We start from the raw sequence: 27,101 nt of genomic DNA, 5'->3' as shown, positions 1-27,101 counted from the left end.
GGTTTTTCGCGCGAAATGAGTCGACAGCCTTAGCCGGATTAGCCGGATTACACGTGGGGTCTCCCGAACCAGGCCCCTTGGCTACAGCGTCTCCACGGTGAGCGACGCCACCCCCGATCCGCCGTGCCGAGCACCCCGCCGGTGGTCGCCGCGCCACTCGCCACCGGAGCGGCCGGCAGCTTCCCTTTTGACCGGCGACCTCCACTCTGAAGATTGGCGGTCCCGTGAACTCTGACCTCGTCGCTTTTTACCCCTACCTCTGGCCACGTGACCTTTGGTCCCACAAATTCTGGCCCCGCCACTTCCTGCCTCGGTGACCCCCCGCCCCGTGACCCTTGCCCCCCGCGACCTCTGCCTCGACTTTCACGGCCGTGCCGCCAGCTTCCGAGGACGACGCGCAGCGGGGGGTCGCCGAGTGCCGCGGCGCACTCTGCCCAGGCCTGGCGGAGCGTTTACCGCTCGGCAATTACGGCCGTGCCGGCGGGACGCGACGCCGCAACGCTCCGGCTCTTGTTAGTCTCGGTCGCCCGGAGCAGATCGCTCGGCCTTTCCACTGGTGCGCGGTGACCGCTGTGGCGGTAATTGCTCTCCAGGTGTGATTTTTCCATTTGATTAGTGCGCCGAGCCCTTCGCCGTAATTAACCGTAACAGCTGCCAAAGTCCATTTTTCAAACGTGGACTAATTGGGGACTGGGGTTAAAAAAAGAGCAGCGCGAAAACATCGGCGCTGCCACCGACGCACGGGGCCGCCGGACGGCACGCTCCCCACGCCGCTGGAACAACGAGGATGCCGTGCCGATCCGTCGACCCGACGGCGAGCGCCGGGGAGCGTCGCCCCCTCCCGCTCGGTTCTGACACGACGCCGCTCGCCGACAGGGACCGCGAGCGCCGACCCGGGTTCGATTCTCGCGGAACTATCGGCCTCGCTGGCCCGCATGTAGCGCCATTCTCGGAGCAACAGGTGCTCGCCAGTAGCTCTCGTCAGCGCCACTCTGCTCGGTGTGAATAGAGAGGTCATGAACTTTGAACTCGGTCTCTGTGTGCGCGCGTTTGTGTTTGTGTCTGTTTGTGAATGTGTGCGGCTGTGTTTCTGTCTGTATCTGCGTCCGCGCGTGCGTCTGCGTCTGCGTGCGGCAGTCGGAGTGCGGGCGAGATCGTGTGCACGTCCGCGTGGGCGCCCCGCGGGCCCGACTTCGTCGCCGTCTCCGTGTCTCTGGACGGCGCCGAGCTGAGCAGCGCCCTCCGCTACGAGTACACCGAGGACCCCGTCGTGACGCGCATCGAGCCCGAGTGGACCATCACGCAGTACGCACACGCACGCGCGCACACAGGGCCAAAACGCTCGATCCCACACTGAAAATGAGATGGGGAGAACTCATTCGATGGAATCTCGGACAGCCGTCTGTTTATTTGAGCACACGTACACATACGCACTCACACGCGCCTCCATTAGATGCACGCGGTGGGAACGGCAGGCACAGCGGTTGGCTCGGTGCGCTACGAACCCGGCGACCCGAGTTGTATTTACTGCCACTGACCAGCGTGGTGAAGTATGGTCAAACAATCACCGGAGTGTCGATGGTCCTTGCCTCACTCTGCCATTGGGGTACTGAATATTGCGTTGAACCAATACTGCTGAAATGATGCACTGCCGGAAGGCCGTGTGGCTGACAGGATGTGTATAATTTAATGTGGGAAGGCGGCAGCGTATCATCATTACACAGCGGGGGGGGGGGGGGGGGGGGGGGCGGGGGGGGGGCCTTCATCCAGCAGTGGAGCGGCGGGCGCCGGGCGTGAACGGTGAACGCCGCGAGAGGCTCGAGCAAAATGAGGGCGGCGGCTCCGAGCGTGAACTCGTTCAACCCATCCCCGTCCCACTTGACACGGCTTCAAAGTGCACCTAGCCTGGCGTAACCTCGTCGAGACACCACCACCGATCGCCAGTGTTTGTAATGCGTTAGTGTGCGCGCGTGTGTGTGTGTGTCTTGTGTGGAGATAAAGCCGGCCGGCCACCCCCTCGCACCGGCCTTCATAGGTGCTCGCTAACAGCACTTGCCCCTACAGTCTGTTATGTCTACATGGGGGATCTTTGTCTTTGTGTGTGTGCGCGCAGTGGAGGAACGCTGCTCACGGTCACGGGCAGTAACTTGGGCACGGTCCAGGAGCCCAAGATGAGGGCCAAGTACAAGGGGGTGGAGAGCGTCGACGTGAGTGCTGCTGCCTCTCACCATCATCACATCACCACCATCACCATCACCACCATCATCACCACCATCATCATCACCATCATCACCACCGTCACATCACCATCACCACCATCATCACCATCAGCACCATCACCACCATCATCACCATCAGCACCATCACCACCATCATCATCACCATCACCACCATCATCACCACCATCAACATCACCACCATCATCATCACGATCATCACCACCATCACATCAACATCACCACCATCATCATCACCATCACCACCATCATCACCATCACCACCATCACATCACCACCATCACATCAACATCACCACCATCACCATCATCATCATCACCATCATCACCACCATCATCACCACCATCATCATCATCACCATCATCACCACCATCATCACCACCATCACCACCATCATCACCATCATCACCATCACCACCATCACATCACCACCATCATCACCACCAACATCACCATCACCACTACCATCATCACATCAACATCACCACCATCATCATCACATCAACATCACCACCATCATCACCACCATCATCACCATCATCACCACCATCATCACCACCATCACCACCATCATCACCATCATCACCATCACCACCATCACATCACCACCATCATCACCACCATCATCACCACCACCATCACCACCATCATCACCACCATCATCACCATCACCACCATCATCACATCAACATCACCACCATCATCACCACCATCACCACCATTGCTTGATATGGACATCGCGCCTCCCCCCATCGGTGCATGTCGAGGCGCCGAGCGGTAGTCTCGCCCAGGAGAACCCCCCGTGGCAGCTGCCGCTGTGTGGCCACGAGGTGAACGAGCGCCGCTCCGGCCTGCACGTGGGTCGTGTCCGCCAGTCGGGGCCGTGGTCGCCGCTCGCTCTCACCCAGTGGAGTCATTTGCGATGTCACTCACGGAGTTTGGCAACTTTGGACCGTGACTCCGACACGCGCACCACATTCTCTCTACACACAGATAAAGATCCTCGTATAGCCTTAACAGACTGTAGGGGCAAGTGCTGTTAGCGAGCACCTATGAACGGTACACGAGGGGGTGGGTGGCCAGCACCACGCCCGACCACCTTTGTCTCCCCAGTGGCGATGTTTGCACGCCGCACTGGCTACTCATTTGAGGCTGAGTCGACCTAGGGGAGGCTCAGGATCGGTTGAGATAATCGTCACTGGTGTTGGCCGTGAGCGGGAATCGAACTAGAGTCGTCGGGTTCGTAGTGATGCATAGAGCTAACCGCTACACACACTCACACCGCATGCAGATACACACACACAGACACATAAACATACACACACTCACACCACACACACCTAAACATACACACACTCACACCACACACACCTAAACACACACTCACACCACACACGTGGAAACACACACGCATGCACACACGTAAACACAAACACATATCCCCAAGGAGGTAAACAAACTCTCGGATAGCTTCACGCAGCCCTCCGCTAAGCACCGCTGCTGCGCACGAGGCCAGGAATTGTGCAGTTGATGGGCGACGACTTCCCCCCTCCATTCAGCTGAGTGGATCTGCAGCCCCCCACACCGCTCGTTTGCACAGGGAAACTTCCTTGACAGGCCGATGAGCCCCCTACTGTCTCAACCCTCCCCCCCAACCTCCACCCGCATCGCATCTGTCCGTCTGCCCGTCCCTCCGTGCGTGCGTGCGTGGGTGGGCAAGTGCTCGGTTTGCGGAGCGGCGGCACGGTGGTTAGCGCACTGAGCCGGCGTGTTTTTTGGCGACTGCTCTTCTGCAAAATGAGAAGTAGTTTGATTGAATTACAGTTGGATCCCACGCGTGGACTTAGAGATTCACTCCCGCTCACGGCCAACATCAGTGGCAAGTGAAATCCGAACCTCTCCCGTCCCTCCCCCAGGCTGACTCAGCCTCAAACGAGCACCCAGTACGGTTTGTAAACATCAACGCAGGGTCTGGCCTTAACAGGTGCTCGCTGACGGCACTGGTCCCAGCGGTCTGCTTAGTCGGCTACACGGGGGGCGGTCTGCTCAGACTGTGCGTGTGCGTGGTTGGTAAACGGCACAGCTTGCGAGTGTTCACCCCTCCGACAAAAACCACGACCTTAACCCTCCCCTTCATGGCTGCTTTCAATTTCGCCGGCGCCCGTCTCTGCCGTGAACCACCGCCGGGGGAACCTTTGCCCGGAGCCGGCGCGACGCGGGCGGCGGTCCCGGCATCGTCGCCGGGAACCCCCCGGGAGGAGACGCCGGACCCTACCGGGCCGGCACGGTTAACCGTGCCCGCCCGGAGGCCCGGGCTGTGTTGGCGCTACCTCCACCGCCGCCGGGTGAACGGTTAAACAAACATTTTGGCGTAATAATTAAACCCTTGGAGAGAGAGGGAAAGGTTGTGAGGCGTGCGGGTGGGCGGGGGGCGGGGGTGGGGGGTGGGTGCGGGGGTGGGTGGGTAGGGGGGTGGGAGCGGGTGGGTGGGGAAGTGGGTGCGAGGAGCAGCGGTGCCGTCACCGCGTGTCTGACCGCGCCGGTCGTGTTCGCCGTTTGCAGCCGCCCTAATTATTTTCATCGCCGCCGTCCCCGCTTGATCGTTCCCACGGTGCATAAATAAATCATCCCCTACGCCGCGCGCCCGTAATTGTTGATCTTCCACGAGACATGATGGCATTCTGCTGCAAAGCTTCACACCCCGCCCCCCCTCCCCCCCGCCGTCTCCGCCACCCATGGCCCTCGCTCCTCCTCCTCCGTGCGGGAGGCGAGCAAACGTCGTGGAGCAGCGGCACGTGGATCCCCCGCTGTGTAGATGGTGACGCGGAATGGAGCGGCCCCACGCCCCCCCCACGCCCCCCACGCCCCCCTCTAGGCGCCCCTTGCTGCCAGGCAGGATAAAAGATGCTGCCCAAGCTGCTGCATCGGTACTCTTCCACAGGGAACGCTCCGGGGGATTTAAAATGTCGCGGAGTTCACGCGAGGATGGGTGGATAACACCTAACTCCAAGTCTGAACTTGATCCTAACTAGTGACCCCTAACCCCACAGACTTGCACCGTGTTCAACGAGACGACGCTCATTTGCCGTGCCCCGGGCATCGAGTTCAACAGCCCTGGTCCCCTGCCAGCGGAGACCGGTGATGGAAGCTCGTCGTCGTCGTCGTCAGCATCGTCGTCTTCGTCGGCTGCGTCGCTACCCATGCTGGCGCCCGTGCGCCCCGACGAGCTGGGGTTCATCTTCGACGACGTGCGCTCGCTGCTCGTCTTCAACGCTTCCGAGTTCTACTACCACGCCAGCCCCACCTTCGAACCGCTGGGTCACGACCCCCTGGACATCAAGCCCGGCTCGCCCATCATCCTCAAGGTGAGCGCGACACCTCCGCCGTCTCACGGGCGCCGCCCGCGGGGGGACATGGCAGGTGCCGTGTCCCCGCACGGGCGCCGCCCGCGGGGGGACATGGCAGGTGCCGTGGCGGGATCTCCGTGGAGTCATTGGCGGTGCAGTTTTTTGGGATTTGGCAAATTTGGACGGGGACGCCGGTGGCACACGATGGCCAACTCTTGCGGTGGCGTCACGAGATATTTAACGTCCGCAGTACACACCACGGCATTAACCAGGGTGGCCTGCCGCGTTCAAACCGCGAGCCTCTGCGACGAGCGGCGAACGCGCTGCCGCCGGGCCACCGCGTCACCAGCCCAATGCACGTGCGTGGATGCGTACACGCACGTGCGTGCGTGTTTGTGTTGTTTCACACGTGTGTCTTGTTTTACGTGTGCGCGTGCGTGCTGCCATCGCGCGCTCAGGGCCGGAACTTGATGCCGGGCCCAGCCGGGGGGCGGCTGAACTACACGGTGCTCATGGGGGACGCGGCATGCGCCGTCACCGTGTCCGACACCCAGCTACTGTGCGAGTGCCCGGCCCTGTCGGGCCACCACATGTTGACTGTGAGGGCCCACCACTATTACCAATACCACCACCAATACCACCACCAATACCACCACCAATACCACCACCAATACCGATACCACCACATGTTGACTGTGAGGGCTCACCACTGCCACCGCTATTACCAATACCACCACCACCACTACCGATACCACCACCACTACCACCACCACCACTACCGATACCACCACTACTACCGATTTCACCACCACTACCGATACCACCACCAATACCACCACCACGACCGATACCACCACCACCAACAGCACCATCACCACTACCGATACCGCCACAACTACCTCCACCACTACCACCACCGACACCACCACCACCACCACTACCGATACCACCACGTCCACCACCAACACCACCACCACTACTGATACCACCACCTCCATCACTATCACCGACACCGTCACCACCACCACCCGACACCTCCACCACCACCATCATCACCACACAAAAACTCACGCACGGCTGCCTGCCCACTGACTCGCACGAACCTCATCGTACTCATTCGCCGTGACCCGTGGGACAGGTGCGCGTGGGCTCGCTGGAGCAGGCGGTGGGGCGCGTGGGGCTGGTGCACGACAGCCTGCTCACGCTGCCTGCCATCGTGGGGCTGGCGGCGGGCGGCGGGCTGCTGCTGCTGGTCGTGGTGGGCGTGCTCGTGGCGTACAAGCGCAAGTCGCGCGAGAGCGACCTCACGCTCAAGCGCCTGCAGCTGCAGATGGACAACCTGGAGTCGCGCGTGGCGCTCGAGTGCAAGGAGGGTGAGCGACCGCCCGGCACCGCGCGGCGGCGGCTCGTCTCTCGCGCAAATATCGCCTCGATTTTTTACTCCCATTGCCTAGTGGCGATGACAGTCGTCGTCGTGCCGGTTGTCAAACTCCAGCCGTTGCTGTTGTTGACGCGGCGGTTGCGGCCGTGGTTGCTGTTTGCGGCGGTGGCGGTGCAGCGTTTGCGGAGCTGCAGACCGACATCAACGAGCTGACGAGCGACGTGGACGGCGCGGGGATCCCCTTCCTGGACTACCGCACGTACGCGCTGCGCGTGCTCTTCCCCGGCATCGACAACCACCCAGTGCTCACCGTGCTCGAGGTGCCGGCACGGCCCCCACAGCCACCCCATACCCACATCCACCCCGCACCCACCGCACACCCACCGCACACCCACCCCGCACCCACCACGCACCCACCACGCACCCACCCCACACCCACCCCACACCGCACCCACCCCACACCCACCACGCACCCACCACGCACCCACCCCGCACCCACCCCGCACCCACCCCGCACCCACCCCACACCACACCTACTCCACACCCACCTCACACCCACCTCACACCCACCCCACACCCACCCCACCACACACCCCACACCCACCACACACCCACCCCACACCCACCCCACACTCAAGAACAGCTGTGCATCACGGCTGTTCTTGGTGTCGTGGTGTAGCGGTTAGCACGCCACAAACCCTGCGACCCGAGTTCCATTCCCACTCACGGACACCAGTGGACTACCCTAGGTCGACGAGTACCTAGTGCGGTGTCTCCCCACCGGGGAGACAAAGACGGCCGGGCGTGGTGTCGGCCTCACCACACCCACGTGTGCCGTTCCGGCCTCCGCAGCCGCTCGTCATCAGCGCTCACCCCAGCGGTCTGCGTGGGCTACGCGACGGCGGGATCTGCGCTCGTCCGTGCGTTCACACCGCCACCCTCACCCGCGCGCGTGTCCCCAGGTGCCCGGCAATCGGCACGAGTGCGTGGAGAAGGGGCTGCGGCACTTCGGCACGCTGCTGGGCAGCAAGGTGTTCCTGCTGGCGTTCGTGCGCACGCTTGAGTCTCAGCGCGCATTCTCGATGCGCGACCGCGGCAACGTGGCGTCGCTCGTCGCCACGGCGTTGCAAGGCAAGATGGAGTACGCGACCGACGTGCTCAAGCAGCTACTCTCCGACCTCATCACACGCAACATCGAGAGCCGCAACCACCCCAAGCTGCTTCTGCGAAGGTGACGCGCGTTCCCCTCCTGCACCGCGTTCAAACCACCACACTGCAGGTCACCACAGCACACTCACCCACTAACTCCACTCGCCCACCCACCCTCTTACTCACCCACTCATTCACCCACCCACTTACACACTCACCCCCTCATCCACTTACACACTCACTCACCCACTCACCCACTCACCCACCTACCCACTCATTTACCCGCCCACCGACTCACCACACTGCAGGGCACAACACTTTCTGCTTCTTCCCTCGCGCCATTCCACTCTGGAATTCTTTTCCCCAGTCATCGTCATCTCTTTTCACAAAGCCGCGTCGCTCCGTTTCCCCGGTCGCTCCGTCTCCCCCGTCGCTCCGTCTCTCCCGTCGCTCCGTCTCCCCCGTCGCTCCGTCTCTCCCGTCGCTCCGTCTCTCCCGTCGCTCCGTCTCCCCCGTCGCTCCGTCTCCCCCGTCGCTCCGTCTCTCCCGTCGCTCCGTCTCTCCCGTCGCTCCGTCTCTCCCGTCGCTCCGTCTCTCCTGTCGCTCCGTCTCCCCCGTCGCTCCGTCTCCCCCGTCGCTCCGTCTCCCCCGTCGCTCCGTCTCCCCCGTCGCTCCGTCTCCCCCGTCGCTCCGTCTCCCCCGTCGCTCCGTCTCTCCCGTCGCTCCGTCTCCCCCGTCGCTCCGTCTCCTCCGTCGCTCCGTCTCCCCCCGTCGCTCCGTTTCCCCCCGTCGCTCCGTCTCCCTGCGGCAGATTGTGCTCGCTCGTGCTGGGTCTCACCGGGCAGCAGGGTATCAATTACGCCAGATGGGGCATCGCCCCCTTCGAGGAGCGGAGGGTGGGGGGGGGGGCATGGCAGGGGTGGGATGTGGGGGGGTCAGGGAGGATCGTGGGGGGCACGTCTCCACCCACGCGGCACGGGAGCGAGCGCCTCTCGTTAATGACCGAGGGTTTTAGTTGTGCGCAGACTTCGCGATGGAAACGCCTCGCGCGGGAACAAGAGCGTGAGGGTCCACCAGGGGGAAAGCTTCATCCAGCAGTTGATTGATCATGGCTAACGATGATGATCATCCCGGGCTGCCCTTCATCTATGGGTGGATTGTGCAATTCACGACAACGATAGGGGGGAGTCGTTCATCCAGCAGTGGATGGAACATGGCTAACAATGCGGCTGATCGGTGCCGTGAAGGCTGGGGGTGAGGGGCTAACGAGGCCACCGTGGATCCCGTACACAGCGGTCACGGGGTTACTAGTTGTGGGGTGCAGTGGAGTGGTGGGGGGCAGAGAGCACGCATCATTATTGTTTTTATATTTCAATTAATTAAAAAAACCCATTTCTCCCGCCCCCACGTGCCTACACAAGCAATTACCGCAATCCGTGATTAGCGGCGTGGCGCTCGGCTCGCCGCGTGGTTCTCTGATTAATGGCTGCCGCCGCTCGCAGCTTTCCATTAAATATTCATTTGCCCATCAGCGGCGCTCGTTCGGCCGCCGTCCTTGTTGCTGCGCTGCTGCCCGCCGGCCGTGGCCTGGCTGCCCCCTTCCGCGCGCCCCGGCCATCCACCACCGGCGCCTTCCCAGTGGCCTCTTTGCACGACGGCGGCTCGCGGGAACACAGAAAACAAAGTAATTCTTATCGGGGGGAGGAGGGCTGTGGTGTTTTTAGTGCAGCCTGCACGCTCACCGCCGCTCTGTCTCTCCGGCCTCTCTCAACGCGGCGTCATTGACGGCCGTGTTGAGGTTTTCAACAACAAATGGCGCGGTTGTTGAACGCTCGCGCTGTGTCGTCATTCATTTTGTTTGGCTGCGTTGGGTGGTGGAGGGTCTTAATGATACAAATTGGGCCAGGTCACCACCTGCAGGTGAGACGGTGCAGGTGAGACGGTGCAGGTGAGACGGTGCAGCAGCACAAATCAGTGATGAACTCGAGTCACGACCCCAAATAGGTAAGGGGGGATGTGGGGGTGGGGGCTCAGCCTGAACCCCGAGACGCCACCCAGGTCGTCGGTGCATGCACGTGCGTGTGTGTGTACGTGTGTGTATACGTGCATGTGTGTACGTATGTGTGCGCACGTGTGTGTACATGTGTGTGCACGTGTGTGTGTGTGTGTACATGTGTGTGCACGTGCGTGTGTGTACATGTGTGTGTGTACGTGTGTACGTGTGTGTACGTGTGTGTACGTGTGTGTGCACGTGCGTGTGTGTGTGTACGTGTGTGTGTGTGCGCGCATGTTTGTACGTGTGTGTGCGCGCGCATGTGTGTGTGCGTGTGTGTGTGTTTGAGTGTGTTTGAGTGTGTTTGCGGAGCGGTAGGGTAGCAGTTAGCGCACTGTGCTACGAACCTGGCGCCCCGGGTACAATTCTCGCTCACGGCCAACACCAGTGACGATTATCTGAACTGGTTCTGGGCCTCCCTTAGGTCGACTCAGCCTCAAATTATGTGTAAACATCACCACGAGGGAGACAAAGACGGCCGCGCGAGGTCTTGGCCACCCATCCGCTCGTGTGCCGTGCCGGCCTTGATAGTAACTTGCCCCTACAGTATGTTACAGGCTATACGGGAGATCTTTGTGCGTGAGATAAGAGGTGCTCGTCACGTGTGAGGGTGGGGAGTGGATTGGGGGGAGTGATGAAGGGGGCCACCCACTCGGCTCAAATCGCGGCACGTGTGGGCCGGCCCTCGCCGCTGCTCATTACCCACAATCCTCTTCTCTTGATTGGCTCAATTTGTAAATCGCAGCGGGTTTTGTTGAAACCCATCATCTCGGCCGGGATTACCATCATGCTGCCCCTGTGGGGAGCGGCGGCGCAGGGGTTAGCGCGCTGTGCGATGAACCCTCCGTCACCGACTTACACACTGACCGGCGTGGTGGAGTGTGGCACAACGACCCCGCACGGCGTGGGGAAGCCTTCCCCCAGCAGTTGATTGATGAAGGCCCGTGAATAATAATGGTCACATTGTGATTTTCTTCTCAATTTAGCATTTGCAATGCACCACCATCATCCTAAGCAGCAGCCTCCATCTATCTATTACTGGATGAAGGCAATTCGATTATTCTAAATCCAAATAACTAAATTCTGTATTAAAATAAAAAGCGAATTAAACAAGGTTTAGAGGAGATTTTCGGCCTTCCTCAGAGGGAGCTGCTCTCTGCTGCACAGAGCCGTGCCCTGTTCGGGGGCCACAGCCGGCTGGCTTGATTCGATTTCGGCATGGACACAGCGAGTCCGTGCCAAGCCACGCATCACCGAGCACTCCGTTAACCAGGGCGGCCGTGCCAGCCGTGGGAATTCATTCGCCATGCCCCCGGCAAAACCGCCGATTTTCCGCTTCTCATTGGCAGGAGCCGGACACGGGTTTAGTGACTTATCTCTTTCTTCAATCTTCTCTCTCACTCTCTCTCTCTCTCTTTCCATCTCTCACTCTCTCTCACTCACTCTCTATCTCTCTCTCTCTCACTCGCAGTCTCTCTCTGTCTCCCGCTGTCCCTCGCCCGCGCACTCCCTGCCAATGATATTTCCCTGCCACTCGTGCTTGACAGTGGCCTAACGGGCCGTGGTGGTGGCTTTGTTTCTTGCAGCTCGATGTAAATATTGGTATGGGTTAGATTAAACAAATTTGTGTTTACTGTATTAATCAAAATCATGGTCATCATCATCGTTAGCAGCAGCAGCCACGGTCAATCCACTGCTGCGTGAGGGCTCCCCAAGCCGTCGCCACCTCTAATGGTTCTGCCTCTACACAAACCGATTGCATCGCTCCATCTCCGCAGCGGCACGATCACGGAGCGCCATGCGCGTCGTTGACGATCGTTGCCCTTGACAGGCGTCGTTTCGGGAGCGACTCTGCGTGAGAGTCAGCTGCTGTTCACTCGAAGTCGACGACCTCGATGGAGCTCCATCGAGTCAATGACCTCCCCACCTTTGTCTCACCTGCTGGCCCTGTCTCTCTCTGTCGCTTCCGCAGGACCGAGTCTGTCGCTGAGAAGATGCTCACCAATTGGTTCACGTTCTTACTGCACAAGTACCTGAAGGTCAGTCCTCAGCATCTTGGACGGGGCGTGTGGGGAGGTGAGCGAGCGAGCGAGTGTGTGGAGTTTGTATGTTCTCTCTTTCTGCCCCTGTTCTGCGTGGGTTTGCTCCGGTTTCCTCCCACAGCTAAACCCCACACTCACAGTGGAACTGGCATGGCCCAAAAATCCCAATGCTGAAAAAACAATGAACCTGCAAATCACTGAATTTGGACCAGCAGCATACCCCCCCACCCTCTACTGCGAAAACTTGGCAGGACCCTCCAGAAAACGAGTCTCAGCGAGGCGAGGCGTTCCCGAATGAGCAGAATCATCGCCACAACGATGATGGTGCCCCCCGTGACCCGGCGACCCCTCCCCCACCGTCCTCGTGCACCGCCTGCACCAATCACGCAGGGGTCACGCACATCGTGCCGCCATCGTCACGCGGGAACAACAGGGAAAACAAGCGTTTCCGAGTAACCACGTACGCAGTCGCGACAGCGGCAATAACACAGCAATAACGATACCAGCAGTAACAATATGCAAATTGGTGATTAGTGATCGTAGTGAGGGGGCTGGTGGTAGTCATGGCAGCAGCAGCAGTAATGCCACCGGCTGGCTGAGTAATCAGCTGGACCTGAGGCAGGCAAACCGGCCATGCTTAACGAACGCGACATTCAATTGCATGGGGAGGGGGTGGTGTTGGGAAGGAAGGGTCGTGACCACAATTGCTCACGAGCTATCTCCACCATCAACAATGTCCTCGCTCGCTCGTTCAGCCATCCACCCACTCAGCCACTCAGCCACCCACCCACTCAGCCACCCACCCACTCAGCCACCCACCCACTCAGCCATCCACCCACTCAGCCATCCACCCACTCAGCCATTCAGCCACTCAGCCACCCATCCACTCAGCCACCCACCCACTCAGCCATCTACTCAATTCAGCCATCCACCAACTCAGCCATCCACCCACTCAGCCACTCAGCCATTCAGCCACTCAGCCACTCAGCCACCCACCCACCCACTCAGCCATCCACCCACTCAGCCAACCACCCACTCAGCCACTCAGCCACTCAGCCACCCACCCACTCAGCCATCCACCCACTCAGCCATCCACCCACTCAGACAATCAGCCACCCACCCACTCAGCCATCCACCCACTCAGCCACTCAGCCATCCACCCACTCAGCCATCCACCCACTCACCCACTCAGCCACCCACCCACTCAGCCAATCAGCCACTCAGCCACCCACTCATACATCCACCCACTCAGCCATCCACCCACTCAGCCACTCAGCCATCCACCCACTCAGCCATCCACCCACTCACCCACTCAGCCACCCACCCACTCAGCCAATCAGCCACTCAGCCACCCACTCATACATCCACCCACTCAGCCATCCACCCACTCAGCCACTCAGTCATCCACCCACTCAGCCATCCACCCACTCAGCCATCCACCCGCCCGCTTGCCTCACTTGTCCAAGGATGTTTTTGCTTTCCCTTTGTCCCATTCACTCGGTCCTCTACTTGCTCATCCACCAACTCAGGCACTCACCCTTCTCGCTCGTCCACACGCCCGCTTCTCGCTCATCCACCAGCCAGCTATTTTGTCCATTTGCTCGCTCGCCCACGACGCGGCTCGTCCACTGACTCGTACGCAAGCCCACTTTGCTCACCCATCCGCTCGCTCCTTTTCACCATCAGCTTTCTCCACCGTGTCCCCTAATCGGTTGTTCTCTTGTCCACCAGCTCCACTCTCTAATTCACCCACTTTCCACCTTGTCCACCCTCTCACCCCCGTGTTCATCTGTTCGCTTCTCCACTATCTCTCTCGCCCAAACTGCTCGCAGATTCATTCATCCGACCACTCGCTCCCTCATCCACCCTCGCACCCCATTGTTCGCCCGCTCACTCACCGTCTGCTCAAGGAATGCAGGCAAGGGAGGGGGGCGAGTGAGTGAGTGAGATCCCAGTGAGGGGTTCTGCACCGCTGCGATCAAAAGATGTTTTGTGGCAATTATCATCCAGCCAAACAATGAGCCCATTTTAAAAAAACGAATCGGGGTTGATAGCGCGAGGCTGCACCCTTCATGTGGCCATTAAAGGCCTTTCATTGCCTCTCACGCCGTCTCCCTTTGCAAGTAATCTCATTTTCACATCTCCCACCGCATCTCCGTAATGCTGCCCTGCGCCTTTCTCCCTCCCGTCCGCCGCCGCCGCCGCTCCCGCGTCATTGCATACCTAAGTAATTGCTTCCTCGCCGCCCGATCCGCCGTATAAATCATCCTATTCATTCCGCCGCGTTTGCCCCGTTATTTATTTTTTCTCTCTGCTCACCCGTCCGGCCGCCCGGGCCGTTTATCACCGGCGGAGAGAGAGGAGACGCGCCGGAGTGGGACGCCGCGACGTAGCAAGTAATCGGATCCTTTACCGATTACTCTGAACCTCTACCGATTACACTACAATTACCCTTCCGATTACTCTGAACATTACTCTGCAAATTACTTTAGTGATTACTTTAACGATTACTCTGAGATTACTCTTCCGATTACTTTATCGATTAGAGAACCATAGTCATGCATAGACACTTACATACTTGCTTAGAAACCGTTCAACGGGATAATAATAATATGTCCTCGGAGGAGGCGCGGTTTGGTTTGGAATGGCTTTGGCTGAAGTCCAGCCGTGAGAATCGGGCCGCCTGGGTTGGGTACCTTGTGATGAATACATAATTGTCGTACTGGCCGCTGATCTGAGCCGTGGCTGGCAATTGAACTCGGGTTGCTGCGACCGTAGCGCAGTGCGCTAACTGCCGCTCCACCGTTCTTCAAGCACACAACAGACAAAAGATCCCCAGAATAGCCTCTCAAGGCCTCGTTTGGGGCAAGTGCTGCTCGCGAGCCCCGACAAAAGTTGGCACGCCACACGGGGGAACAGGTGACCAGCACCACGCCCGGCTGCCTTGGTCTTCCCAGTGTTGAGTAAACAATGAAGCAGGTACTCATTTAATGCTGAGTCGATGTAGGGTAGACCCAGGACCAATTCATATATTTGCCACCGTTATTGGACTTGAGCGGCAATCAAACTCGGGTCGCCGGGTTTGCAGCGCAGTGCGCTAACCACTGCACCACTACTCCCCACACACACACGTACACACGTGCATGTACACACAAATACACGATGATGATTTAAAAGATAATTTCTCCAAGTGCCTCAGTTGCAAAGCACAGCTGAGGAGTCGTCACCATTAGCAATGTCACATTAATATTGTACTCCATTCAATGTCTTCTTTACATGTTCCAGTGCTTTGAGATAATGTAGTTTTAACATTACATTACATTTAAATATGATTTCATTCATGACTTCTCCTAAATTGCATATGTCGGAGACAAAAACTAATCCCAGTAATTCACTACCTCAAGCTTAATAAGTAACAATTAAAATGTTGTATTTTATTAATTTGAGCCCAAGAAATATCTTGTCTCGGCGGTGGAGCAGAGGCGCAGTGGTTAGCGCACTGCGCTACGAACCCGGCCTCCTGGGTTCGATTCCCACTCACGGTCAACACCAGTGACGATTATCTGAACTGTTCCTGGTCCTCCCCTAAGTAGACTCAGCCTCAAATGTGTGGTACTCGCTAACAGCACTTTCCCCAACGGTCTGTTAAGGCTCTATGGGGGATCTTTGTCTTTATGTTTGTGTGAGTCAGTGAACATGACAAGGTTTCATATGGGTACTTTGTGTGTTCACAATTCGTATCCCACCATCCCACCACGACCCGGGCTCAACTGCGTGGATGTGCATGCGTGGATGTGCGTCCGTGCGTGCGTGGATGTGCGTGGATGTGCGTGCGTGGATGTGTGTGCGTGCGTGGATATGCGTGCGTGGATGTGCGTCCGTGCGTGCGTGGATGTGCATGGATGTGCGTGCGTGGATGTGTGTACGTGTGTGGATGTGCGTGCGTACATTGTTCGGCAACCGAGATGACACGGCAGCCCCTGCCGTGCGTCGTCGCGTGACGGGGGCCGCAGGGCCGCGTGGCGTAACGAGAGGGGGCGGACGAACAATGTTCAGCGATCGTTCCTCGCCCGCGTAAGCATGTGCGTGTGGTGGGCGCGGCTCTCATCGTGCGGGCGGTCAAGCGTGCGTGTCCGTGTTCATACTCTTGTGTGCGCGAGCGTGATGACCACTCCTGTGTCCGCCCGTCTGCATCCACCAGAGTGGCTGCTTGTCCACGTGCATATCTGTGTAGGTGTGTATGTGTGTATGAGTGTATGTATGTGTATGCATGGTTGTGTATGTGTGTATGCATGTGTGTGTATGTGTGTGTATGTGTGTATGTATGCGTGTGTATGTAAGTATGTATGTGTGTGTGTATGCGTGTGCAAGTGTGCGTGTGTATGTATAGTGCAGCAGCAAGCGCACTGCTTAATGAACCTGGTGACCCGAGTTGGATCCACGTTCATGGCCAACACCAGTGATTATTATCTTAACTGATCCTGGGCCTCCCCTAGGTCGACTCAGCCTGAAACGAGTACCTCGTGTGGTGTGTAAACATCCACATCGGGGAGACAAAGGCGGCCAGGCGTGGTGCTGGTCACTCACCACTTAGTGTGCCGTGTCCGACTTTCACAGGTGCTACTCGCTAACAGCACTTGCCCCAACAGTCTGTTAAGGCTATACGAGGACCTTCGTCTTTGTGCATGCTTGTGCAGGAGTGCGCCGGCGAGCCCCTCTTCATGCTCTACTGCGCCATCAAGCAGCAGATGGAGAAGGGGCCGATCGACGCCATCACGGGCGAGGCGCGCTACTCGCTCAGCGAGGACAAGCTCATCCGCCAGCAGATTGACTACCGCACCCTCGTGAGTCCAACTCGACTCAGTCGTGGCCGAGATGATGGTGGTGGCGACGATGATGGCGACGATGGCGGTGGTCGCCGTGGTAATGCAGTAGGTAGAGATAGTGATGCTGGTAGTGGGCTGCCCTACGAACCCGGCGACCTGAATTCGGTAAACACCAGTAAACCAGTTTTGGGCCTCCCCAAGGTTGACTCAGCCCCAATGAATAGCTAGTGTGGTGTGTAAACACGTTGCAATGGTGGTAATAATGATGGTGATGGTGGTGTTGGTAACGATGATAGCAGATGACGACCACGATGATGACGTTGATAACATTGACGTTGATGACAATTACAAAGCAACATTTTCCGGTGGTGATAAGTGTGTTGATGATGGTAGAGGTTGTAAAAATTATGGTTTTGAAATTCATGATGTTTCTGATGATTATGATGCTGATAATGTCGCCGGTGGTGGTGACGACGGCATTAGTCATCCTGATATTGAGAGCAATGCCGTCGGCGGCAGTGTTGTTGACGACGGTGATCGTGCACCCGTCACGACGACGGCTGCGCACGCGCTCCCTCTTGCCCGGCCGACAGACGCTGAACTGCGTGACCCCGGAGAGCGAGAAGAACGTGGAGGTGAGCGTCAAGGTCCTCGACTGCGACACCATCACGCAGGTCAAGGAGAAGCTGCTCGACGCCGTCCACAAGAACGTGCCCTACTCCCAGCGGCCCAAGGCCATCGACCGCGACCTCGGTGAGGCCCCGGCCGTCTCGTCCGGGAACTGCGCGCATCGCGTGGAGGAGCTGGCCAGCAGATGATGGGGAGAAGTTAACGTAGCGGTGGATAGATCACGGCTCGCGATGACGACGATGACGATGACGGTGGTGGCGTGCGGTGGTGGCGTGTGGTGAGCAGAGTGGCGACAGGGCCGCATGGGGCGCGTGATCCTGCAGGACGAGGACGTCACCACCAAGATTGAGAACGACTGGAAGCAGCTCAACACGCTCGCGCACTACCAGGTGACACTCACACACCACGTGGTGAGACACACCACGTGGTGTGAGAGACACACCACGTGGTGTGAGACACACACCACGTGGTGAGACACACACCACGTGGTGAGACTCACACTACGTGGTGACACTCACACCCCACGTGGTGACACTCACACCCCACGTGGTTAGACTCACACCACGTGGTGAGACTCACACCACGTGGTGAGACTCACACCATGTGGAGAGACTCACACAGAGTCATAGACCCACACATGGAGATGTTGGCTAAGCTGAACTGGGACGATCTTGGGGGAAGTGCCAAGTGTAGTGGCTCCCGCAAACGTGGGTCGAGCGTGGGTCCAGTGTGGGTCGAGCGTGGGACGAGCGTTGGTCGAGCGGGCGGTGCGTGCGCTGTTGCCGTAGGTGGCCGATGCATCCACGGTGGCGCTGGTGCCCAAGCAGACGGCATCCTACAACGCCGCCAACTCGCTGCTCTCGCGCTCCGTCAACAAGTATGGTGAGCATCAGCCAGGGTACCGGCCAGGGCACCAGCCAAGGTACCGGCCAGGGTCCCGGCGACCACCAGCGAGCAGAGTGCCGGCGCTACGTCCGTGCGCCGTGCGCTGGGTGCGTGGGGACCAGAAAGAGGCTCCGAGCACCTCGTTTGGGTGCGCCGAGCACACGGTGGTTTGTTTGGCAGCGTTGGTTTTAGTGTTGTTGGTGTTGGTGGTAGTGTTGGTGGTAGTGTTGGTGGTTGTATTGGTGGTTGTATTGGTGGTGGTTGTATTGGTGGTTGTATTGGTGGTGGTAGTGGTGGTTGTATTGGTGGTGGTAGTGTTGGTGGTGGTAGTGTCGGTGGTGTATTGGTGGTTGTATTGGTGGTGGTAGTGTTGGTGGTGGTAGTGTCGGTGGTGTATTGGTGGTAGTGTTGGGGGTGGTAGTGTTGGTGGTGTATTGGTGGTAGTGTTGGTGGTGGTAGTGTTGGTGGTGGCAGTGTTGGTGGTGGTAGTGTTGGTGGTGGTGGTGGTGTATTGGTGGTAGTGTTGGTGGTGGTAGTGTTGGTGGTGGTAGTATTGGTTGTGGTAGTGTTGGTGGTGGTAGTGTTGGTGGTGTTTTCTCACCGGGCTGGCGCTGATTGTAATGGCAGGGAAAACAAAACCACCGAGCCGGGAGCAGCAAGCGGAGGCCACGCCGAGGCGGCGGTGGTGGCGACGTGGGGTGCCACGGGGGGTGCTACGCGGGGTTACCACGTGGGGGGGGGGGGTGCCCTTTGTTATTTTTGGGGTGTTTCGCTTTTACATTTATTTATATTTCCCCCGGTTCACCGTCACGGTCTCGTGACACAAGGTGAGATAAATTGCCGGCGATGTGGGAACGCCGGGCCCGGCCTGCCACTCTCGCCGCTCCCCCGGCTTCAATAAACAGGAAACCTCCCTCCCTCCCTCCTTGGCTGAGCCGTGCCGCTACACCGTGGCGGCTCCCTGCTGGCGGCCCCTCATTACCCCGTGTGGCACGGCATGCGCCGCGCCTTTTAATTAACGGGGAAATTGCCCGCTCTTCGTGTGCCGGCGCCGACGCTACCTCTGAAGTGCGCGGAAATTTAATATCAATTTACGCCGCCGGTTCTTTCCGGGTGTTACGTTCCAATTAGGAGTTAATTTCCACGCCCGCTTCTTACGCGGGCGTGGAATTGGCACGCTCGCTCGCCACCGGTCGTGGTCGTTCGCTGCCTCTGCCCGCCCGGCGCGACGCGCGACGTGCCGGCGGCGCGGTGACACGCGGTCCTGCCGTGCCAACGCCGTGACTGCGTGGTGCCCGCGTGGTGACCGCGTGGTGACTCGTGGTGACTGCGTGGTGACTCGTGGTGACTCGTGGTGACTGCGTGGTGACTCGTGGTGCCCGCGTGGTGACCGCGTGGTGACTCGTGGTGACTGCGTGGTGACTCGTGGTGACTGCGTGGTGACTCGTGGTGACTGCGTGGTGACTGCGTGGTGACTCGTGGTGCCCGCGTGGTGACCGCGTGGTGACTCGTGGTGACTGCGTGGTGACTCGTGGTGACTCGTGGTGACTGCGTGGTGACTGCGTGGTGACTGCGTGGTGACTCGTGGTGACTGCGTGGTGCCCGCGGCCAATTCTTGGCACCGCCGCGGCCGAGCCGGGACAACTCGCTCAGCTCTCGGTGCCTTCGCCTTGCCTAGGCTGGTGCAAGGCTCAAGGCTTTCCTCTTCTCCTCTGCTTTCACTGACGGCCTCTCTCGCAGAGACTCACAAAGAAACCCGTAGACTCACACAGAGACCCATAGACTCACACATAAACCCGTAGACTCACACAGAGACCCATAGACTCACACAGAGTCTCATAGACTCACACAGAGACCCATAGATTCACACAGAGACCCACAGACTCACACAGAGACCGATAGACTCACACATAAACCCCTAGACTCATGCAGAGACCCATAGACTCACACAGAAACCCGTAGACTCGCGCAGAGACCCATAAACTCACACAGAAACCCGTAGACTCACACAGAGACCCATAGACTCACACAGAAACCCGTAGACTCACAGAGAAACCCATAGACTCACACAGAAACCCGTAGACTCACACAGAGACCGATCGACTCACACAGAAACCCATAGACTCACACAGAGACCCATAGACTCACATAGAGACCCATAGACTCACACAGAGACCCATAGACTCACACAGAAACCCGTAGGCTTACACAGAGACCCATAGACTCACACAGAATCCCGTAGACTTACACAGAGACCCATAGACTCACACAGAAACCCGTAGACTCACACAGAGACCGATAGACTCACACATAAACCCCTAGACTCATGCAGAGAGCCATAGACTCACACAGAAACCCGTAGACTCACACAGAAACCCGTAGACTCACGCAGAGACCCATAGACTCACACAGAAACCCATAGACTCACACAGAGACTGATCGACTCACACAGAAACCCGTAGACTCACACAGAGACCGATCGACTCACACAGAAACCTGTAGACTCACACAGAGACCCGTAGACTCACACAGAGACTCATGAACTTCACACAGAGACCCATAGACTCACACAGAAACCCATAGACTCACACAGAAACCCGTAGACTCACACAGAGACCCATAGACTCACACAGAAACCCGTAGACCCACACAGAGACCAATAGACTCACACAGAAACGCCTAGACTCACGCAGAGACCCGTAGACTCACAAAGAGACTCATGAACTTCACACAGAGACTTATAGACTCACACAGAAACCCGTAGACTCACACAGAGACTAATCGACTCACACGGAGACTGATAGACTCACACAGAAACCCGTAGACTCACGCAGAGACCCATAGACTCACACAGAAACCCATAGACTCACACAGAGACTGATCGACTCACACAGAAACCCGTAGACTCACACAGAGACCGATCGACTCACACAGAAACCTGTAGACTCACACAGAGACCCGTAGACTCACACAGAGACTCATGAACTTCACACAGAGACCCATAGACTCACACAGAGACCGATAGACTCACACAGAGACCCATAGACTCACACAGAAACCCGTAGACTCACACAGAGACCCATAGACTCACACAGAAACCCGTAGACCCACACAGAGACCAATAGACTCACACAGAAACGCCTAGACTCACGCAGAGACCCGTAGACTCACAAAGAGACTCATGAACTTCACACAGAGACTTATAGACTCACACAGAAACCCGTAGACTCACACAGAGACTAATCGACTCACACGGAGACTGATAGACTCACACAGAAACCCGTAGACTCACACAGAGACTGATCGACTCACTCAGAGACCCATAGACTCACACAGAAACCCGTAGACTCACACAGACCCATAGACTCACACAGAAACCTGTAGACTCACACAGAGACTTATAAGACTCACACAGAAACCCATAGACTCACACAGACACTGATAGACTCACACAGAGACCCATAGCAAGACGTATACTGGATGTGGCATGCCGTGCATAGGAATATTTTCCGCACCTGGTGAGGTGGCGCAGGGATCAGGGTGCTCGCCCGCCCGCTCACCGAGTCGCTCCGCCTACTCGCCCGCACGCCCTCCGGCTAAATCAGTTTCCCGCCCGATTGCCCGCTCGCCTGACCATTGATTGCGACCTCCGGTTCGGCGCTGGCTCCTCTGCGTCCCCACGCAGAGAGCATCATGAGGCACCCGGGCAGCCCGGACTCGCTACGCTCGCGCACACCCATGATCACTCCCGACCTGGAGAGTGGCACCAAGCTGTGGCACCTCGTGAAGAACCACGACCACGCCGACCAGAAGGAGGGCGACCGCGGCAACAAGATGGTGTCCGAGATCTACCTCACGCGGCTGCTCGCCACCAAGGTGAGGAGACGCACGCCGCCCCCCGCTCCCGCGGTCCCTCTCGCCTCGTCGCTCGCCAACGAGGTGGTCGGCCTCTATTGGCGGACCTCCGTGGGCCTCGCGGACCTCCGCGCTCCCAGACTCTCGACCTGCCGTCAGATGGCTCCGAGTCGAGGCGGCTGCAGAGTCCGTGTGACCGTCGTCACGATGCACGTGTTGGTCGGGACGGCGCGTCGCTCACGCTGGCGGTGTCGCCGTGTGCGGTGCCCGCGTTGCAGGGCACGCTGCAGAAGTTTGTGGACGACCTGTTCGAGACGATCTTCAGCACGGCGCACCGCGGCAGCGCCCTGCCCCTCGCCATCAAGTACATGTTCGACTTCCTGGACGAGCAGGCCGACCGGCACGCCATCCACGACCCAGCCGTACGCCACACCTGGAAGAGCAACTGGTGCGTCGTGCGTGCGTGCGTGTGTGTGTGTGCGTGTGTGTGTGCGTGTGTGTGTGCATGCAAGCGGGAGTGTACTGGTCAGCACGCTGCACTACGAACCTGGCGACCCGAGTTTAATTTCTGCTTAGGTCCAACACCAATGATGATTATTTGAACCGGTCCTAGGCCTCCCCTAGGTGGACTCAGCTGCAATCTGGTACCTGGTGGGATGAGTAAACATCGGCACTGGGGAGACAAAGGCGTACCGGCCAGCACTTGCCCCACCAGCTTATAAAATGCGTTGCTGTTGTACAAGCAACTCGTGGTCAGATTGGCTAAATGGGTTCACGTGGTCATCATGACAGACAATACTTAATTTCTCCTACTATCCCCCCCTCCTCCTCCTCATCTCCCCCTCCTCCTACTCTACCCGCCCACCCTCCTCTGCACAGCCTGCCGCTGCGCTTCTGGGTGAACGTGATCAAGAACCCGCAGTTCGTGTTCGACATCCACAAGACGAGCATCACGGACGCGTGCCTCTCCGTCGTGGCGCAGACCTTCATGGACTCGTGCTCCACCTCGGAGCACCGGCTGGGCAAGGACTCGCCCTCCAACAAGCTCCTCTACGCCAAGGACATCCCCAACTACAAGCACTGGGTGGAGAGGTGAGCGCCAGGGCGAGGGGATGGGAGAGCACGCGTGGAGCGCCATGCTACCAACCCGGCGACCCGAATTCGGTTTCCGCTCACGAACGATAATGGCGACAAATATTTGAACCGGTCCTGGGCATCCCCTAGGTCGACTCGGCCTTAAGTGAGTACCTGGTGTGATATGTAAACATCAGTAATGGGGAGATGCAGGCAGCCGGGCGTGATGCTGGCCACCCACCCCCTCGTGTGCCGTGGTCCACATTTGCCAAATTTTAACAAACGATGCTGCGGATGACTCTATTGGGATCGCGACCGCAGCAGCAGCGGCTGCCACCATCCCATGCTGGCTGAGCGGCCGCTGGCCCCGTTCCCTGCCCTAGCGAGCACAATGGACCCAACGGGTTCCTCTCCTTGATCACCTCGCTGACGTTTGCACGCGTGTCCTTGTGTTTGCGCGTGTGCGTCCACGGTGCGTGTGTGCACGTGTGTTTGTGTGCGCGTGCACGTGTGTGTCCACGGTGCGTGTGTGCACGTGTGCACGTGTTTCCATCTCTGCCGCAGGTACTACACGGACATCGGCAAGATGCCAGCGATCAGCGACCAGGACATGAACGCATACCTTGCCGAGCAGTCGCGCATGCACAGCAGCGACTTCAACACCATGAGTGCCCTTAACGAGCTCTACCTGTACGTCAGCAAGTACAAGGACGAGGTGGGGCTCGCCACGACGCCAACGCCGCACTCGAGCGCCTCTTCCTTCGCTGTTATGATGATGTTCGTTTCCCCAGGCAGGCCTCTAGGCTCTCGTTCAGGAGGGCCCTGCCAAGTGTTCGCAGTAAGGGGGTCGATGCTGCTGCTGCTGTGCGCTCCCGATTGGAAGAAACCCACTCAGAGCATGGGGAGAGCAAATACAGACTATCGGTGATCAGGCTGAGCACATCAACTCGCTCTGCTTGAGAACGCGGGTTACTCACGAGCAGCCTAGAATAGCAATGCCCGGCAATTGGATCATTCGTTATTGTCCCTTAGTGTACGTCCTCGATGGAGATGGAGCAATGTAATCAGCCCGTACGCAGAAGCTAGACGGATCTTTGCTTCGATCGATGGCTACGTCTTGGGGTGGCTCTTACCCAGCAGCGGATATATCACAGATGAATCGTAATGCGACAACGGATTAACGTAGCTCGGTTGCTCTCGGTCCCCCCCTGTACCCCCCGTACACAGATCCTGGCCGCACTGGACCAAGATGAGCAGGCCAAGCGGCACCGCCTGGCCTTCAAGCTGGACCAAGTGATCTCCTGCATGTCCGGGGACAGTTAGAGGTCACCGCACCGCCAGTGCCGCAACCACCACCACCACCGCCGCCGCCATCGTCGCCACCGCCGCCGTCATCGGCCGGGTGAAGTGTTGCTTATTTTAGTTCCTTATTTTTCCTCCATTTTTTTTTTAAACACCGCCGTCCGTCTGTCCGTCCAACCATCCGACTGACCGACCGAGAAGACGCGTGACGGTTTTGTGTTGCCGCACTCGGGCGACCGGACGTCCCGCTTTGCGACACGCCCGGCCACGCGGTTCCACGGTGGTCCGCGATGGAGCGCGGCGAAGCGCGGGGAAGCGACCGTCCACGCGCACCCGCGGGTCGGCCTCCCCGCTTCACTTTCCGGAGGAGCGGCTCCACCCGGGAGTCGACCCCGTGACCTCTACGCGGCATGGGGAAAAGGCCGTTCAGACCCCTGGGAGGGACGCGGGGAGGCGCGGTGACCTCTTCGCCCTGCGGGGGAGACTGACGGGAGAGCAGGAGAAGGCCCGGGGAGATCCGGGGGAGACCTGGCAAGGGGCTGAGAGTCGGCGTTAGTTGGAGAGATCGACCAGAGAAGCGGCCTGCTCTGCATCGCTCCGACACTGCTGCTCCCGCCGAGCCGGAGGAGGAGTGCAGCCTCGCGGCCCCCCTCCCACCACATGGACGGCGTTCTTCCATCCCGCCGCTTCCATCGTGCACACTCGACACCGACACGGAGCGCTCCGCTCGTGTCTTGCTTCGTCGCGTTTTCGCTGGATCTTCCGAATGTTCGTTAACCCCTTGTCACGCCCCCCGCGGAAGAGCCGACGAGTGACTTATGGGCGCCTGAACGCGGGCACCACTGACCGAGACTTGGTGAACCGTGGGTGTCGTTATCGCGCCCCCCTCCCCAAACTCGCCCCTCCCCCCCCAGCATGTCTTGCACAAAGCATCGATGCTGCGAACGATGATGCGCACGCGACCCATTTGACGGAGCCGAAGATTGTTTGAACGGCTCGAGAGAAACGCAACGGCTTCGGATCTTCGCTGGGGTCGTTTTGTAATTTTATTTTTTAGAAAAATATCCCCCTTTTACGGAGGGGAAGAAAATGAGACAAAACGCACGCACGCACATGCACGCACGCACGCACACACGCGCGTCAAAATTTCGGCCTCGCGTTCGCGTAGCGTCCGTCTGCAGGGGCGTCTCCGTGCTCCCCGGCGCTCCGGGCTCCGGGCCGTCTTGACCGCCAGTATTGAAGCGTCGCGTCTCCTTCTCCTGTTTACTCGAAACGACAAACTGTGGTTGTACAGCACAAAAAAGGAAGGGGCGAGCGAGACGGAGCGCCGCCCGTCCCCGTGGTCGCGCCCTCTTGGTGTTCGAGCGACCCCCACGCAGCGGCGAGCTTTTACCGCACCCAGTCGGTCCGTCGGCTACAAGTAAGGTCAAGGGTGGGGTGGGGGAGACAGGAATCCGCTAAGAATTTTGTTTTGGGTCTTTTCAACAAACGAAGTGAAAGCAGGAGTTTTACGATGCTGCTGTGTGCTCAACTCGCTCAGTCATATGTCCAGTGTCGCTCCAGTCTCTCGAACATTATATGGCTGCTGCTACTGCTGTAGCTGTAGCAGCTGTAGCTGCTGTAGCTGCTACTGCTGTAGCTGCTACAGCTGCTGCTCCTGCTGCTGTAGCTGCTGCTGTGGCTGCTGCTGCTGTAGCTGCTGCTGCTGTATAGCTGCTGTTGTAGCTGTAGCTACTGCTGTAGCTGCTGTAGCTGCTGATGCTGTAGCTGCTACTGCTGTAGCTGCTGCTGTAGCTGCTGTAGCTGCTGCTGTAGCTGCTACAGCTGCTGCTCCTGCTGCTGTAGCTGCTGCTGTAGCTGCTGCTGTGGCTGCTGCTGCTGTAGCTGCTGCTGCTGCTGTTATAGCTGCTGTTGTAGCTGTAGCTACTGCTGTAGCTGCTGTAGCTGCTGCTGCTGTAGCTGCTACTGCTGTAGCTGCTGCTGTAGCTGCTGCTGTGGCTGCTGCTGCTGTAGCTGCTGCTGCTGTTATAGCTGCTGTTGTAGCTGTAGCTACTGCTGTAGCTGCTGTAGCTGCTACTGCTGTAGCTGCTACTGCTGTAGCTGCTGATGCTGTAGCTGCTGCTGTAGCTGCTGATGCTGTAGCTGCTACTGCTGTAGCTGCTACTGCTGTAGCTGCTGATGCTGTAGCTGCTACTGCTGTAGCTGCTACTGTGGCTGCTGCTGTGGCTGCTGCTGATCTGGGGCTGGCGTGCGTCAGAAAGTGTCCACGCCGGCTGGTGTAGACCGAGCGAGCGAGTGAGGCTGCACGAGGAGCTCCGGA

At 58.6% G+C, this 27,101-nt stretch overlaps 1 protein-coding gene across 1 annotated transcript in view; it reads left to right on the top strand.

The window, feature by feature from the left end:
• LOC133349347 (plexin-A1-like) overlaps nucleotides 1-26,501 on the top strand; it is a 131,876-nt gene extending 105,375 nt beyond the window's left edge. Inside the window, exons 16-32 of the mRNA XM_061562699.1 lie at nucleotides 1,138-1,305; nucleotides 2,114-2,207; nucleotides 5,288-5,602; nucleotides 6,043-6,183; nucleotides 6,723-6,957; nucleotides 7,143-7,285; nucleotides 7,928-8,196; nucleotides 12,140-12,206; nucleotides 16,907-17,053; nucleotides 17,629-17,788; nucleotides 17,951-18,054; nucleotides 18,454-18,547; nucleotides 22,236-22,426; nucleotides 22,684-22,853; nucleotides 23,285-23,497; nucleotides 24,044-24,194; nucleotides 24,707-26,501. Coding sequence (XP_061418683.1) covers nucleotides 1,138-1,305; nucleotides 2,114-2,207; nucleotides 5,288-5,602; nucleotides 6,043-6,183; nucleotides 6,723-6,957; nucleotides 7,143-7,285; nucleotides 7,928-8,196; nucleotides 12,140-12,206; nucleotides 16,907-17,053; nucleotides 17,629-17,788; nucleotides 17,951-18,054; nucleotides 18,454-18,547; nucleotides 22,236-22,426; nucleotides 22,684-22,853; nucleotides 23,285-23,497; nucleotides 24,044-24,194; nucleotides 24,707-24,802 — 2,758 coding nt within the window. The 3' untranslated portion in view covers nucleotides 24,803-26,501. The remainder of the gene's footprint in view (nucleotides 1-1,137; nucleotides 1,306-2,113; nucleotides 2,208-5,287; nucleotides 5,603-6,042; nucleotides 6,184-6,722; nucleotides 6,958-7,142; nucleotides 7,286-7,927; nucleotides 8,197-12,139; nucleotides 12,207-16,906; nucleotides 17,054-17,628; nucleotides 17,789-17,950; nucleotides 18,055-18,453; nucleotides 18,548-22,235; nucleotides 22,427-22,683; nucleotides 22,854-23,284; nucleotides 23,498-24,043; nucleotides 24,195-24,706) is intronic.
• The last annotated feature ends 600 nt before the right edge of the window (nucleotides 26,502-27,101 follow it).

Source organism: Lethenteron reissneri, chromosome 30 (genome assembly GCF_015708825.2).
Source record: "Lethenteron reissneri isolate LAM-NWPU_2019-01 chromosome 30, ASM1570882v1, whole genome shotgun sequence".
In the NCBI taxonomy this organism is placed as follows: Eukaryota; Metazoa; Chordata; class Hyperoartia; order Petromyzontiformes; family Petromyzontidae; genus Lethenteron; species Lethenteron reissneri.
This window is presented reverse-complemented; position numbering and strand designations above follow the sequence as displayed.